General features: G+C 45.2%; 1 protein-coding gene across 4 annotated transcripts in view; it reads left to right on the top strand.

Moving 5' to 3' along the window:
• Positions 1 to 3,782: 3,782 nt before the first annotated feature.
• LRP11 (LDL receptor related protein 11) overlaps positions 3,783 to 15,053 on the top strand; it is a 65,809-nt gene continuing 54,538 nt past the window's right edge. For all 4 annotated transcript variants that reach the window (XM_029224369.1, XM_029224368.1, XM_029224367.1 and 1 more), the window contains exons 1-2: positions 3,783 to 4,657; positions 9,594 to 9,751. In XM_029224369.1, the coding sequence (XP_029080202.1) occupies positions 4,024 to 4,657; positions 9,594 to 9,751 (792 nt within the window). In that variant the 5' untranslated portion in view covers positions 3,783 to 4,023. The remainder of the gene's footprint in view (positions 4,658 to 9,593; positions 9,752 to 15,053) is intronic.

Raw genomic sequence — 15,053 nt, 5'->3', positions numbered from 1 at the left:
GGAGGATATTTTGGCAAGGCATGTGAAAAACCTTAAAAATGTCCAACCCTAACCTACAGACTATAAGTTAATAAACTTCTGTTATTTTGAGCCACTACACTTGTGGTAATTTGTTACAACAGCAATAGAAAACTAGGCAGACATTATCAAAGGTGCTCAGACAACAGAAATGGACAAAAGCCAATCTAACTTTCAAAAGGTAGATTTTGCAAAACTTGTACCTAAGAACAATCCTGGACAAGATTCTACAAATAGCTTTTAAGGGCCTATTTGGAGAACTCTGACAGGAAAACCGTGCTCATCAGGATGGTAAGGTAAGTCGCTTACTACATTTTCCAAGCAGTAGTACCCATCTGTTTAACTTGGTGTTGTAAACTGGGAAGTATGAGAATACGATGTACTGCAGCTCCAAGCTACTTGACAAGCTCTCATGATATGTTTGCAGAAAAGATGGAGAAATCCAGCTGAGAAAGAGCACCTGGGTGGATTGATAACCTAATAATCATAGTCAAAGGGTTCAAGTTAATGAATCCATGTTAACCTTGGGGTAAGTCTTTAAAATGGGGTGCCTCAACACTCCCTCCTTGGCCTTCCCAGAGTCCATAACTTAAATCAGTTTCTTGGACAAAGACATAAGACAGGATCGTCACTTAACAGATGATACAAAGCCAGATGGAATAGAAAGTGTTAGGTTTCAGGATCAAGATCTAAAGGCTTCACGATAGGATGGATAGGATGGATGGATCCGTGGACGGAGAGCAGGGCAAATAGCAGTTGTGGACCCTCTACCTCCTGCTTGCCATTGTGGCAGGTGCTTTCACTTAATCCTCATGACAACCATGGGAAGTAAGGTTATGCAATTGTTTCTGTATTATAGATGAGTAATCTGGGGCTTGAAGAGAGTAGGTGGCTTGCCCCAGGGTCACAGTGCTTTTAACACTGTTGAATTTCTCAGGCTGAGTTGCATGCACAATATAATGGCAGTTTCTAAATATATGAAGGACCATCACTTGAGAGAAAGTATAGAATGCTCAAAGAGACCTCAAGAAAATGAACTACAAAAAATGCTTGGAAGCTACAAAACAGATTGTAACTGTAAGGAACAGAGTTCTAGTGAAGAGTTAAGAGTTGCCCAAAGATGGAATCGCTCGGATGTGTGAAGTCTTGCATTCCCAGCCAGGATAACACGGGGACTGTACTGGTACACAGTGTGTGAGGGTGTGGTAACTCAATGATCAGTGTTTGTGTAGAACTCAGAACATTTACTGGCATCCAAGCACAGCCCTTTTTAAAGTGTCTCTTAAATTTGCAATAAAAGTGAATAGAAGTGTTTAGGCAAACGCTAGGCATTGCCTTAGTCAAGTAGAAGATAACTTCTGGGGCCTCCCCCCAGCTCCCCATCACTGCATTTCTCTCATTCTGCCCTCCATGGAGGAGGGAAGGGAGGCCGCGCTCACAGCCATGCTTGTACCTCGTGACCTCTGCACCTTAGTAACAGCACCTGGGGGACACAGGACCCAGCTGGACCCATCAGAACCTCTCCCGAGCCTGACAGCCCATGGGCTCAGTTTCTGTGCGTTGCCGGAAATTGAGGTGAGGTAATCTCAGGCTTTGCACATGGAGGGCAGAAAACGCCAGACCCTGAGAGAATCCTGTGACCAGAGGGGTGGAGATGCAAGACCACCTGGCTCCGAAGGAAGAAGTAGCACCTGGGGACCAGCTGCTCTGGGCTGAGGGCCTCCACCCTTGGGTCCAGGCCCTCCTTCTGGCCCGGCTGCTCTTCCTGCCCTGCCCGTGAGTGACACGTCTCACATGCCAAAGCACTGTGGCCCTTTTTCCTCATGCCACTGTGAAATGGGTTTCTGTTGTTTGCAATGCACAGAGATTTTACCAGGACGACCCACCATCACTCAGCTGCAAAAAATACAAGCCCGTGCAGAGCATCCAAGGAAGAGGCCAAGGAGGCGCCCAGGGGAGCCGCTGGGCCTAGAAAGTCAGGCAGCCCCTGCCTTCACTTGCTCGCTCTCTTGGCACCGCGTGTAACCCGTGCTCTATGGGCCCCTCCTGCCTGCTCCCTGTGCCCCCTCTGCTGAGCAGCTTCTCTGCTCCATTGCCCCTCACAGGACTGTGTGGCTCCCACCTGGCTTCCCAGCTCCACTTCCCTCACTGATTCCACTGTTCCTCGATTCTATGTTCTGTGTTCCTGGGAGGCAGGGTCGATGGCTGGGCTCAGGCCAGGTGTTCATTACAGTTCCATCAGCAGTGGACAGGCTGGGTCACCTGGAAGCTGGGGCTGCCCCTCCAGGGATGCGGGCAGAGCAGATGCCGTGAAGGGGGTGAGGACGGGAAGGAATCTTATTGTAATGACTGCTGGACTCGCAGGTTGTAGGAGACTTAGGCTTCAGCTGGTTGCACATCTTCTAATCTTGTGGAAACTCCCTTATTTCTGTGGGGCCTGGTTTTTTTCCTGTAAAGTTAAAAGGTGGAACAAGAAATAATAATAATTATCATTTATTGAGCATCTTCCACGTGTCAGATGACCTTGTAAGGATCTTACACGCACTAGTTTAACTTATTGCCTGTAAAGCATTTAAGACAGTCACTAGGATGATGATCTCGTTCCAACCTTCAGTAAATTGACATATAATGTGCAAATCTCAATTTGCTGAACTTGTACCCTTAATGATCTTTTGAAACAGAGACACATCTCCACCTATTCAGATCACAGTCCTGACATTTGTATCCTCACATAAAAAGTCTTCTGTCCATTCATAAGGTTTTGACGTTTAGGCTTTCAAATCAAAGATATTCTATTTCCAAAAAACTGAAAGGAGAAAGAATTAGCATTTAGAGGCACAATGTCCTACAAATTACAGACATTTTTAAATGTAAAATTCACAATGTTCAAGTTTCTAAAAAAAAAAATTCTGGATGTGCTAAAAAGAAGGAAATGTGATTCATAATCGTGAGAAAAATAAGTCAATAGAAACGGATTCAGAAACAAACAAGATACAGAAGCTGCTCACGGGTAGCTAGAACTCTCAGGTGCAGCCCTCCCTGGACCGGACGTTTTCGTATAGCTTATGAAGTCACGTAAAACACGAGTCCTCTAGACCTTACACGACCTCAGCTGAAGGCCTCTGCTCACGCTGTAGAGTGAACTCATCAGGTCCCCATAAGCGACTGTGTTCAGATTTCTAGTTAAGTTTGTGGAAAACTGAGTGAATGGGACTACTAGTTGTGTATTTTCCCACAGCACTGCCCGCCTTCTGTTACCCAAGTGCATTTTGGGGACCTAAGATGGAAACGATCAGGGGCGCCGGAGGTGAAGGACTGAACATGATGCCTGGTAGTTCCCCAGGTGAGCATGTCCCTTCGCTAGAGCCGGCCCTGAGGTCACACGGATTTGTGGAGACCCCTCCTCCCCTTCTCCCCAGGTATCCGTACCCCTTTGAGCTGACAACTGAGCAGGTCTGGCTGGTTAATAAAGCCTGGTGCGCTTAGACACGAGCCCCGCGCAGATGCGGAGGGCCCCGGGCGCAGAGCCCAGCTCAGGGGCCGCTACCCGCCTACCAGGCTACTTTCCGGGTCTGCAAAACAGGCGGGCGTGGGCGGGGTCCCTGCGAGCGAAGGGAGGGCCGGGCGGGGGGGCCTGGGCGGGGCTTGACGCGCCCCGCCCCCCGCGGCCGCTTTTCATCACCGGCTGGTGATCCTTGTCTAGGCTGCCTCATCCTCGCGGAGCTCGCGACGGCTCGGGGCAGAGAGTCGCCGGGGCTCCCAGAAGCCCCGGAAAAGGACGAGGAGCGGGCCGGGCCGGCAATGCCTCCAGCTGCTGCGGCGCCCGCCGGTGACCGAGCGCCCGCGGCCTCGGGGGCGCAGCTGGACCCCGGGGAGGCTAGGCTTTGAGGCGCTGGGGCCTAGCGCCCGCTGCGGCGGCTCAGGAGGGCCACAGGGCCCGCGCTCCCCCGCCTCCCTCGCTCTCTGCGGCCCCGCCTCGGCTCGCTTCCTCCGCCGCCGACCGCTATGGCCTCCGCCGCCCGGAAGAGCGCGGGCTCCGGGCTCAGGCGGTCGCCACGGCTCCCGGCGCTGCGCGGGCTGCTGCTGCTGTGCTTGTGGCTGCCCAGCGGCCGCGCGGTGGGGTCGCCCTCCGCGCCGCTGTCCGAGCTGCACGCGCAGCTCTCGGGAGTGGAGCAGCTGCTGGAGGAGTTCCGCCGGCAGCTGCAGCAGGAACGGCCGCAGGAGGCGCTGGAGCTGGAACTGCGCGCGGGCGGCGGCCCCCAGGAAGGCTGCCCAGGCGGCGGCGGCGGCGGCTACAGTGCCATGCCGGACGCCATCATCCGCACCAAGGACTCCATCGCGGCCGGCGCCAGCTTCCTGAGCGCGCCGGCTGCCGTGCGGGACTGGCGGCAGTGCCTGGAGGCCTGTTGCCTCGAGCCGCGCTGCTCCGTGGCCGTGGTGGAGCTGCCCCGCCGGCCCGCGCCCCGGGCCGCCGCGCTCGGCTGCTACCTCTTCAACTGCACGGCGCGCGGCCGCAGCGTCTGCAAGTTCGCACTGCACCGCGGCTACAGCAGCTACAGCCTCAGCCGCGCCCCAGAGGGCGAGCAGGAAGGCCTGGAAGCTGGCGCCCCGGCCACCGCCCGGGCCTCGCCGCGGCCGGGTAAGCACGCCCCTGGAGGCCGGGGCCGGGCTGCTTGGGTCCTTCTGTCGCTGCCCTTGCACCTGTTGGTGACTGCATCTGGGAGACCCGCCTAGGCAGGGCCGCTGGGCCCTTCTCAGTCAAGTCAGAAATGAAACACCCTAGATCCAAGTTAACGTAACTTAGTTGCGGGCGTCCAGAAGAGTGGCTTTGATTTCCCATCCTAGGGATGGTTTCTGAGAAAGCCCAGTAGATTGAGCAGAAGCGGGCACGATGGGCTGCTTGTGGAATTTTTCTAAGCTTAGGGAGGTATGCTTATCTGAAAGGATTCGCAGAAATTCGATTTAATGGAGGAGAAAAGTTCAGGGGGTAAACAGTCTATTTGACTCTGAGAGGTTCTTATGAGGAAGGCATGGTTTGTGTCAGGTAATTACAAGAGCAAAATCTAATTAGCTGCCGGATTGCTCATAGCGCACCCTTATTTCCTGGCTTGGCTCTCAGGATTCATGATTCCAGCTAAAGTTGCTTTCATCAGATAAAAATAGGAAGAGAAATGTGTCAGGTTATTTTGAAGTGGGTCCAGCTGATTCCCATGAACTATGGTTCTCTTTTTTAAAGAGATAAAAGGAGGGACTTGATTTGTTGAAAACAAAGTTGAAGGCACTTCTCTTTTGAAAAGGAGCTAAAAATGATGCTTTTCATTGGATGGTTTTACTTTCTGGGGATGCTCAGAATGAGAAGACCAAAACAGGGGGCAAAAAAAAAAAAAAAAAAAAAAGTAGCAGTTGGAGATAAAGGTCCCTGAGGGAATAAAACCTTGATTGGGCCTACCTGTGGTCGGCTCCGAGTGTTTGATTGCACTCTGTTGCTGTTTGCTTTATGATAACACCAGACTGAAACCATAGCAAGATTAGCCTCTGGAGTCTTCATGACCTTCAGGTCCAAAGAGAAGGGTCTGGAAATCTGTGTCCACAGTGGCCCACCTCCCTTCCCACCTCCAGGGGAATAAACATCAAAGGTCACCCTGCAACTGCTCAGCCTTGAGGCAGACACTGGGAAGGACCCCAAAGTGTTCTCCCTGAAGTGGAGGCAGGAGGCACTTGCACCTGGACCCTCACCAGCATCTCAGCCCGCCCATGGGTGTTACACGCACATCCGTCCTCTGCCCAAGCAGGGACTCAAAGATCCCAGCACCAAAGAAACAAAATCCCTTTCCCTTTTTCTCACTGCACATCTGGAAGAAACCAACATTGCCAAGGAGAGCTTTCTTATAAGCCAGGGGAAACCAAAAGGAAATTAAACAAGGAAAGAATATGCCCATGGGAGAAAGAAACTTTAGTTTACTGTAGAAGTTTCTGAATCATTTTTTCTTCTACTTTTTTTGGCCTTCCCTTCCCTGGGGCAAGTTTGTCTAGGAATTCAGACTGACAAGGTGGCTGCAGGGGATGATGGAAGAATGTGCGAAGGAGTGGAGGATGCTTAGAGAGGTGTGTTGAAATGACAGAATCTGCCTGCAGTTGCATGCCAAAGTCAGGGCTGGGGACTTGAGGTCCTGAAACCTGGGTTTGAGAGGCAGCTTTTCTACATGAGGGTCCCTGTTCATCCTTTTAGGGCTTGAGCGCTTGCCTTGCCTTCCAGCCGGGCTGTCATGACGATCAAGGCTGGACATGCTTTGTGAATTACAAAGGTGGCATTTTTTTTAGGAAAATGATCCATGCTAAAGAAAAAGTATGAGCAAAAAAGTTTATTATAGCATTATTTATGATGGTGAAAAAAATTGGTAACAAAATGTCCAGTAGTAGAGGTTAGGGAATCAAAATGACAACTGTGAAGTTTACGTAGTGACACAGGCAATGGTAGGACATATGAATAAATAATCAAAAATATAAAATAAATTAGTAGGTTAAATTCAGGATGTAACTTTATATTTACTGTAACCAGAATACACATCCAGTGCCCCCAGAGTATAGTGGGAAGGACAGAGCCTTTCAGTTTGACAGATCTGGGCTGACATCTGAACTGACAAATTTATCACTTGTGTGGTCTTAGGCAACTAAGTTAGCCAATCTGACCCTAGTTTCCTCATGAGTATGATACAGATGACAGCACTACCTCAGAAACTTGTGAAAGTTCAGTGACTTTACGGCTCAAAACACTAAGCATGGTGCCTGGTACAAAGAAATCACCCAACAAATGGTAACTATTAATTATTATTATCAGCAGCTCAGATGGAGAAAGAGAAAGAGTACACACCAGAAATGATAATCATATCAGGGTTGTGAATCATTTTTTCCTAACGTGTTGCAATTAAGAAAAACACACAATGGAAGAAAAAAGACCACAAAAGCCAACAGAATACTCAAGATGGATTTTGACCTGTAGTATCTAAGCCGCTTCCCTTAGTCTGGCCCTACTTCCATATCCTCAGCCTCCCCTGTATCATTTGTACCCACGCAGCAAGACCCAGATGCCAGACCTCTTCCTTGCCGTTAAAGCGTTGGTCAGAGCAGCGTGTTGTAAATCAGCGTAGCTAACAGTATACTTCTCTGTATAAAATGCCGCCTTGATATGCTCCATCAAAATTGGTATGAGTTTTATTTTGTCTCTGTGGATCTTACCAAGTGTGCTTAGTCTTCAAAAGAAATCAGTGTTTCCATAGTACTTAACATTGGCTTGTTCCATTTTTCTATCAAAAATTCCAAGTTACATTTAATCTTGTTCTTCATCGGCAAGTCCAGTTTTTTGAATGATAGCACACTCCTTTCCTCCTCTCGTCATTTGTTTATTTTTAAGACCTGTTTCTGGCTTAAGCCAGCTTTGCCTGGACTTGAACTGAGGAGGAAATATAGCTCTATTATTTCAAATACAATGACCAATTTAGAGGATATGAGGATTTCACTGTTTTCATAAATCATATCTTTAAGCTTACCTAAAGAAAAGTATCAATAAATGACTAACGCGATTATTTTTTTCTTCCAGGAGGGCCAGGATTAATTAGTTTTATAATATGTGGGATATTTCAGAGCTTACCTGATTTTTCCATCTTAAATCTTTCTTGGTTAAATCTTTAAGGGCCTAGGACTTCACTGGCCGTCCAGTGGTCAGGATTCCGCGCTCCCGCTGCAGGGGCGCAGGTTCAATCCCTGGTCAGGGAACTAAGATCCTGCATGCTGCGTGGCGCAGCCAAAAAAATTTTTTTTAATAACAAAATTAAGAAAAGAGAAGAGAGGGTGAAACCTTAGTGGAAGGTCAAAAAAAAAAAAAGAAAAATTAAAAGCAACATTAAAAAAAAATCTTTGAGGGCCTAAAAATATATTATTAGTATCACTGCTGTTTATATCATATAGGTGTATTTTTGTTTACTTAAAATGGTATTTTAACATAAATTTTAAAGCAAATAGCTGCTAATTATAATGTATTACTGCTGAATTATAGGATTCGAGAATTATGGGACTCCTCTGGCTCTCCAGTGGTTAAGACTCTGTGCTTTTGCCGCAGAGGCCATGGGTTCAATCCCTGGTCAGGGAACTAAGATCTACAAGCCGCACAGCGCAGCCAAAAAAAAAAGGTTCCAGAATTATAAAGTGGTAAAACATTGTGTGGAAAGTGATGAACCTTCCAGAAGCAAAGGAAATTCTCTATAAAACTATAAAAGGGCCTATTAGTAATGCAGTTGTCATCTCTCTCCTTACCTGGGAGGAGCAGAATAAAGTCAACAGGCACTGGATCTTTGCTCAGGTGGAAAAAAGCAGATCAAATGTCTTCTAAGGCAGGGGTTGCTTATGTGGCTGATTTAATTCAGTTACTAGTCCTCATTCTTTTAAATGACTGTAAAAATGGGACTCACCTTCTCAGTGGACACATGTACCCTTTGGCAATAGCAAGTGTGCTTATTCCTTGTAAACTAGCTCATGAAAAAAAGAAAGTCATCTCTCTTGGAGGCTCACAGCAGCATTCTCATTCAGAAGAGCCACAGCTCTAAGACCTGCAAGCCCCTCATGTTCTCTGTTGCTGGGCGTTGAGAGGAGCGATAGATGAGAAGATAGAGCTGCACAGGTAGGTCTCTGAACATCCCCTGAAGCAAGGAAATGACCCAATCAGGTTAGCATTCCGGAAGAGTCCTTCCAGCTGCAGTAACCACCCTTTGTTGCCTAATAAGAAGCTAATAGGATTGCTGCTAGCTCCAAACCTCAGGCACTGGACGTCTGGATTGGCCCTTAGAAGTTTACTTGGGAGGCAACTTCGGCTGTGCAGAAAGAGAGCAATGTCTTAGCAACATCATTCAGAATAAGCTAAGGAAGTCCAGGCCAGAATTCGGACCAAGTTTTGGAGCTGGAGGAGGGAGGAAATAGTGGATGCCAAAAAAGATGTATTACAAAAACCTGTAGGGTTTTTTTTCCAGCTAAATTACTAAGTTTCTTTAAAATATATGTGCATTTGCGCAAGCTTACTAATAAGATGCTTAAATCCGTTAAAATATTCACAGTTCTGCTCTTAGAAATATTTTCTATATCTAATGGCTTCTATCAGTCACCACTGGAGCAGCTGTCGGTCACGTATTAATATTTAGTGAACACCGTGAGCCTTAAATTTAGTACCATGAAGAACAAAAGGTAAATACATACTCGTTCGCTATTTTAGGATATCTCAAACTCTGTGCCGGCTTCTCTTATAAAAACTAGTTAGAAACTGTGAACCTCTTGTGTTTTCCTAGATGAAAAATTGGATTCCAGAAAATTTCTATGTGAGTTTTATGTGAATCCAAGAACTTGCCTTAACTTTCCAAATTTAATTTATTACATTACAATGAAAATAAGAAAATAACTTTCAGTTACTATACATCCTCTTGGCAGTTCTTTGCTGGACTACATCTATTCTAGCAAACAAGTTACCTCTCAATAAATTAGAAAAAATTTACGGAACATATGTCTTGTGAATTATTTATTTTCTTTCACAGAAAAGGACGAGCCTCCACTTAGCAAGGCCGGGCAAGATGTTGTTTTGCATCTGCCCACAGATGGAGTGATTCTGGATGGCCGTGAGAGCACAGACGACCACGCCATCGTCCAGTATGAGTGGACACTGCTGCAGGGTGACCCGTCAGTGGACATGAAGGTAATTCATGTCGTAATTGTAATGAAAACTAATGTTTCAGTGCAGTGGTCTTTCTACTTAGGTTCCCCAAATGTCTGTAAGTTGGCAGAAGTGCAAAATGGAGAAAGCATAAAAATGATTGTTGAAAAAATGTTATATTATATGAATTTACTTTTCTACTGAGTTAACAGTGATCCTGACCATGTGTTTTTATTTATTTATTTATTTATTTTTTGGCTGAGCCTCGTGGTTTGTGGGGTCTTAGTTCCCCAACCAGGGATCGAGTCTGGGCGCTCTGCAGTGAGTGCGTGGAGCCCTAACCGCTGGACCACCAGGGAATTCCCTGACCATGTGGTTTGAAGCTTACCCTCGTTCTTGCTGCTTTTTTTTTTTTTTTTTCCGGTACCAATAAGTCTTTATTCATTGTATTTTCCCAAGGAAAGGAAGGGGAAGGGAAAAGGGTCAGCGTGTGTGTTACAAAATGATAGCAAATGGGAAAGGAAATACCTGGCACAGCAAAATCAACCAACAAATAAACACTGCCCAGATGGGGTCGCCAAAGCCCAAGGGGGCTCAGTCTCCTGCAGTTCAGTAATGAGGGGAAGGGATGAAGAACAGGTACATGCTTTTCTACCCTCCCTCCCTCCCTCCCAATAAATTCAAGATTTCACACAAAGCTTTGGTTTCTAGCAGTAAGCATGGAGTTACATTCGTCCGTCTCCTATTAAACAATTTTGTGGCCACTTTGACATAAGTTTCTTGCACCTGCATAAAAGTTCCTGAGTGACTTGGCTATATATTCATCTTTCCTTTCGTGGTCTCCCAACCCCACTTTCTACATGGAAGCCCCCCTCGTTGCTCCTCTCTACCCTAGGATTGGAGATTAAAGTAGGTTTTAATCCATCCAAAGACAGCAATTTGTTTGGCATGAATCAAATCAAGGAATGGTCATGACTCAGGAGATTGAGAACAAGGGATGGTGAGCTCTTAGCTTCTTCAGAATTTTTGCACAAACCATTTAATCACAGACACCCCACAAATTAAACGTATAGGTGTATGGACTATTTTGGGGGAGGGCACGAAGGGGGAAAGAAGAGGGGGTAGGAATACAGTTCTTGCTGCTTTTTTGTTGACTTCTCCAGAACACAAAAATGCTTCAAGGAAAAAGACTCATGCTTTGTTTTGTTGACTCAGATTACTTTAAAAAAATTTTTTATGTCTTCTTTTTTCAGTTCAAATCCAAGTAGAAAATTTGAAAAATACAAAGGAGCATAAAGAGGAAAATAACAGTAGAATGAACTTATTCTTCACATGATCCAGAAAGCAACCATCTTACCTCACGTTAGGCCTGCCTGAGATAGTTGAGTTAATTAAGTGAGGTGGGGTTTGGAGTCAAGGGCTCCTATTCAAGCGCTCCTCACTGATTTTCATCAGGCTTATCTGGGCTGGAATTGCTGCCGATGGGAATGTGCCACTTACCCAGTGGCTGCCTGTACACAATTAAGATACAATTGACATGTAACATTATATGAGTTTCAGGTGTATAGCACAGTGACTTGATATTTGTATATCTGGTGAAATGATCACCACAGTAAGTCTAGTCAACACCTGTCACCACACATAGTTACAGTTTTTTTTCTTGTGATGAGAACTGTTAATATCTACTCTCTTAGCAACTTCCAAATATACAAAAGTGTTATTAACTGCAATCACCATGCTGTACATCATATCCCATGACTTATTTATTTTATAACTGGAAATTTGTAACTTTTGACCTCTTTCACCTGTCCCTTACCCCATGCCTCTGACAACCACCAATCTGTTCTCTGTACCTGTGAGCTTGGTTTTTTGGTATTTTTGTTTTCTTAGATTCCATAATAAGCATAAGGTCATACAGTATTTGTCTTTCTCCGTCTGGCTTATCTCACTTAGCCTGATGCCGTCATGGTCCATCCATGCTGTTGCAAATGGCAAGATTTCCTTCTCTTTCTTTACACACCATATCTTCTTTATCCATTTATCCGTTGATAGACATTTAGGTTGTTGCCATATCTTGGCTATTGTAAATAAGGCTGCACTGAACACGGGAGTGCATATATCTTTTCGAATTAGTGTTTTTGTTTCCTTTGGATAAATACCCGGAAGTGGAATTGCTGTATCAACACAGGGAGTCTTGAGTCGTGAGGACAGTGGCTTTTTATTAACCTTGCCAGGACCCTTTGTAGTATTTCCTGGCTTAGGCAGATAAACTTCATCCAAATCACTTCAGTCAGAGGAGGTGGGGAAAGTCTGTGTTGGTTTGCCAGGGCTGCCATAACAAAGCACCACAGACTGGGTGGCTTAAACAACAGAAATTTCTCACAGTTCAGGAGGCTAGAAGTCCAAGATCAAGGTGGCTGCAGGGTTGGTTTCTTCTAAGGCCTCCCTCCTTGGCTTGTAGTTGTCTGTCTTCTCCTGCCTGTGTCTTCACAGGCTCTTCCCTCTGTGCGGAAGCACTGACTTCTGTTTTCTTGGGACAAAGACAAGAACAATAATCAGCTAGTCCCTCAAGACTAATTTAAACACACTGCCTTACCCAGTGATTAGGCAGTCTTAGAACTGGACCAGACCCTCGACCAGCATCTTACCCAGCCTCCTATCCATACAAGAGCGCCTGCCTTCACATCCCTTCCAGTGGTCATCCAGCCTCTGCCTGGTATTTTCCAGAGATGAAAGCTCATTGTTTCACATCACGTTGCATGACATCTTCAATCAGCTCTAATTGTTGGGCCAGTGGGGTGTTACTTCTATGCACTGGTGTTGAATCTTCTTTTTGGAAAAGCGCTGAACACATCTTTTTTTCTGTGTATCAGCCGTTAAAGTTTTTTGGTTTTTTTTTTAAATGAGTGTCACCACTTGGGATGGTCTTCTCAGAACTAAACACTCTCAATTCTTTCAGATGTTCCTCATACGAATTGAGTTTTAGACTGTCCACCATCCAGCCTTTTTTGGATTATCTCAGATTCATCCGTGCCCTTCTTAAAATCGGACACCCCTAATTGAAACCCATACATAAACCGTGGTTCTTCCTGACACAGACTATTACATCCTGTGATCCAGACATTGTCTCACTTCTATTAATGAAGATTCATTTACATAAACTACCTTAGTAGCTGCTTCACACCATAGGTTCATGTTGAGTTTTCCATTAGCAGGATCACCTAAAACCTGCTTCATCTTTCTACATGAACTGCTGTCCTGATGGCTTCCCCCATCCTGTGTTTGTATAATTGATTTACTGAACCTGAGTGCAAGACTTTATGTTTACCCTTTTTATATCTCAGTGTTTGGGTTTTCAGCTACAACAGAAATAATTTTGAACTTTGAGTGTCATCCATCATATTTATTATTCTTCTGTGCATTGTGTCAGCTGCAAAATTAATGTATCTTTACTGAAATCTCTGAGAACTAAGATTGATCAGGAAAGGTGCCCGGGCAAGCCATGGATCAGCCTGCTATGAGAGTTCCCTTGAGATGGACGCCGACAATTAATTAATTGGCACTCGTGGGATGTATTTGTTCAAGCAGCTGCAAATCTGTCTCTATTATCATCTAGCTTTTCATAGTTGCTACTAAAGGCTCTACTCTGTAAACAATGAATTATATATATAAATGCTGAATAAAAATAATGCTGATGATTCAGTATTTAATTTATTGAAGATATTTATAAAGAAGTAACAAGATTAGGCATTTCTTATAGACTTTTAGGGCTGACTGTGATGCCATCAAGAGGAAAATGTGTGGGACTTCCCTGGTGGTCTAGTGGTTAAGACTCCGCACTTCCACTTCAGGGGACACGAGTTCGATCCTTGGTCGGAGGAACTAAGATCCTGCATGCCGACCGGCAGGGCCGAGGGAAAAAAAAAAAAAAAATAGAGGAAAGTGTAGACTAATTCCCCAGCCAAGTGTATAACGGCGATGGCAGATAGACCTAAAGCTATAAAGCCAACATCTAAGTCACAAAGTCTGCAATAGAGGAGTCATTTGCTATCAAACTGCAACTGTCTTACAATGGTGTACATTCATGAATGCCCCCAAAGTTAACTCAACTCTCATTGGTCAGGCTTTCCGCTGAGTGCCTATCCCAACCCCTTCTTGAGCCCTCCCCTCTCCTCTCCCCTTTTCTCCACTGTCTGCAGGGTCCTCACCCCTTCTCTCATCTTTGGTGGTAGAATAGTCAGCCCTCCCTTTGTTTTGGGATACTTTAAGACCAGGTTGTAGGACTATCCTTTCACATCCAAATGACCCATTCAGGTATTCAAAAAACAAAAATCAATGAGGTTCTCACCCTAAGAGGAATTATGCTGCCAGCTTAACTATGATGAAGTTAATTGCTGACCTTTTTTAGCATCTAGTGTGTGTCCAGTACTGTACTAAGCACTTTTTTTAAAATTTTTTTGGCCACGTGGCACGTGGGATCTTAGTCCCCAGAGCAGGGATCTAACCTGCACCCCCTGCATTGGCAGCGCAGAGCCTTAACCACCGGACCGCCAGGGAAGTCCAGTACCAAGCACTTTAAATCGACTAAACATATGGGAAAGCTCATGTTCTGACTTGGTTTCCTCATTTATGAAGAAAATGAATAAGAGAGATGATTGGTCAGAACCAAGAGGTTCTGACTTTTTTTTCTTTTTGGCCACACCCAGCAGCTTGCTCTATCTTAGCTCCCCAACCAGAGATTGAACCCGGGCCTCCGCAGTGAAAGCGCCAAGTCCTAACTACTGGACCACCAGGGAATTCCCAAGAGGTTCTGATTTTAAAGTCATATATTTTCTGCCCTCTAACAGGATATTCTACATCTATTTATCTGGGTATTATTAATCTATAATACATTCTTAAATGTAAGAAGACACATTTTTCAGGTAGTCCATTAGATGTCACTGAGTTTCATAACATAATACATTTAAATCTGAAGTCAGAATGTAAAATATGACATTTAGGAACATGATAACAGAGTATGAGGACGTTCAGGGAGATTTGAAATTCATAAATATGTAGATTGATTTCCATTCACCAGATGTGGAAAATTAAACTGTTTTAGAATACCATGTGTAATGGAAGCTTACTAAAGGATGGGTATTGTTTACACCAATAACTTCATTATTAACTTAAAACCAGTTGCACATCGGTGTGCCTGCTGTACACACTTAATTTTTAAAAACAGGTGTATTATCATCCACTCTGAAACATGTTTGGGAGTGAAAGGAGGTGGTATTAATAATTACACCAGGACCACAGAGATAAACTGAGGCTGTCTTGAGCAAACAGAAACATGGGTCCTTCT

The sequence above is a fragment of the Monodon monoceros genome, unplaced genomic scaffold (assembly GCF_005190385.1).
Source record: "Monodon monoceros isolate NGI ecotype Baffin Bay Population unplaced genomic scaffold, NGI_Narwhal_1 Super_Scaffold_15, whole genome shotgun sequence".
Lineage (NCBI taxonomy): Eukaryota > Metazoa > Chordata > Mammalia > Artiodactyla > Monodontidae > Monodon > Monodon monoceros.
The sequence above is the reverse complement of the archived record's forward strand: the minus strand, read 5'-3'. Positions and strand labels throughout refer to the sequence as shown.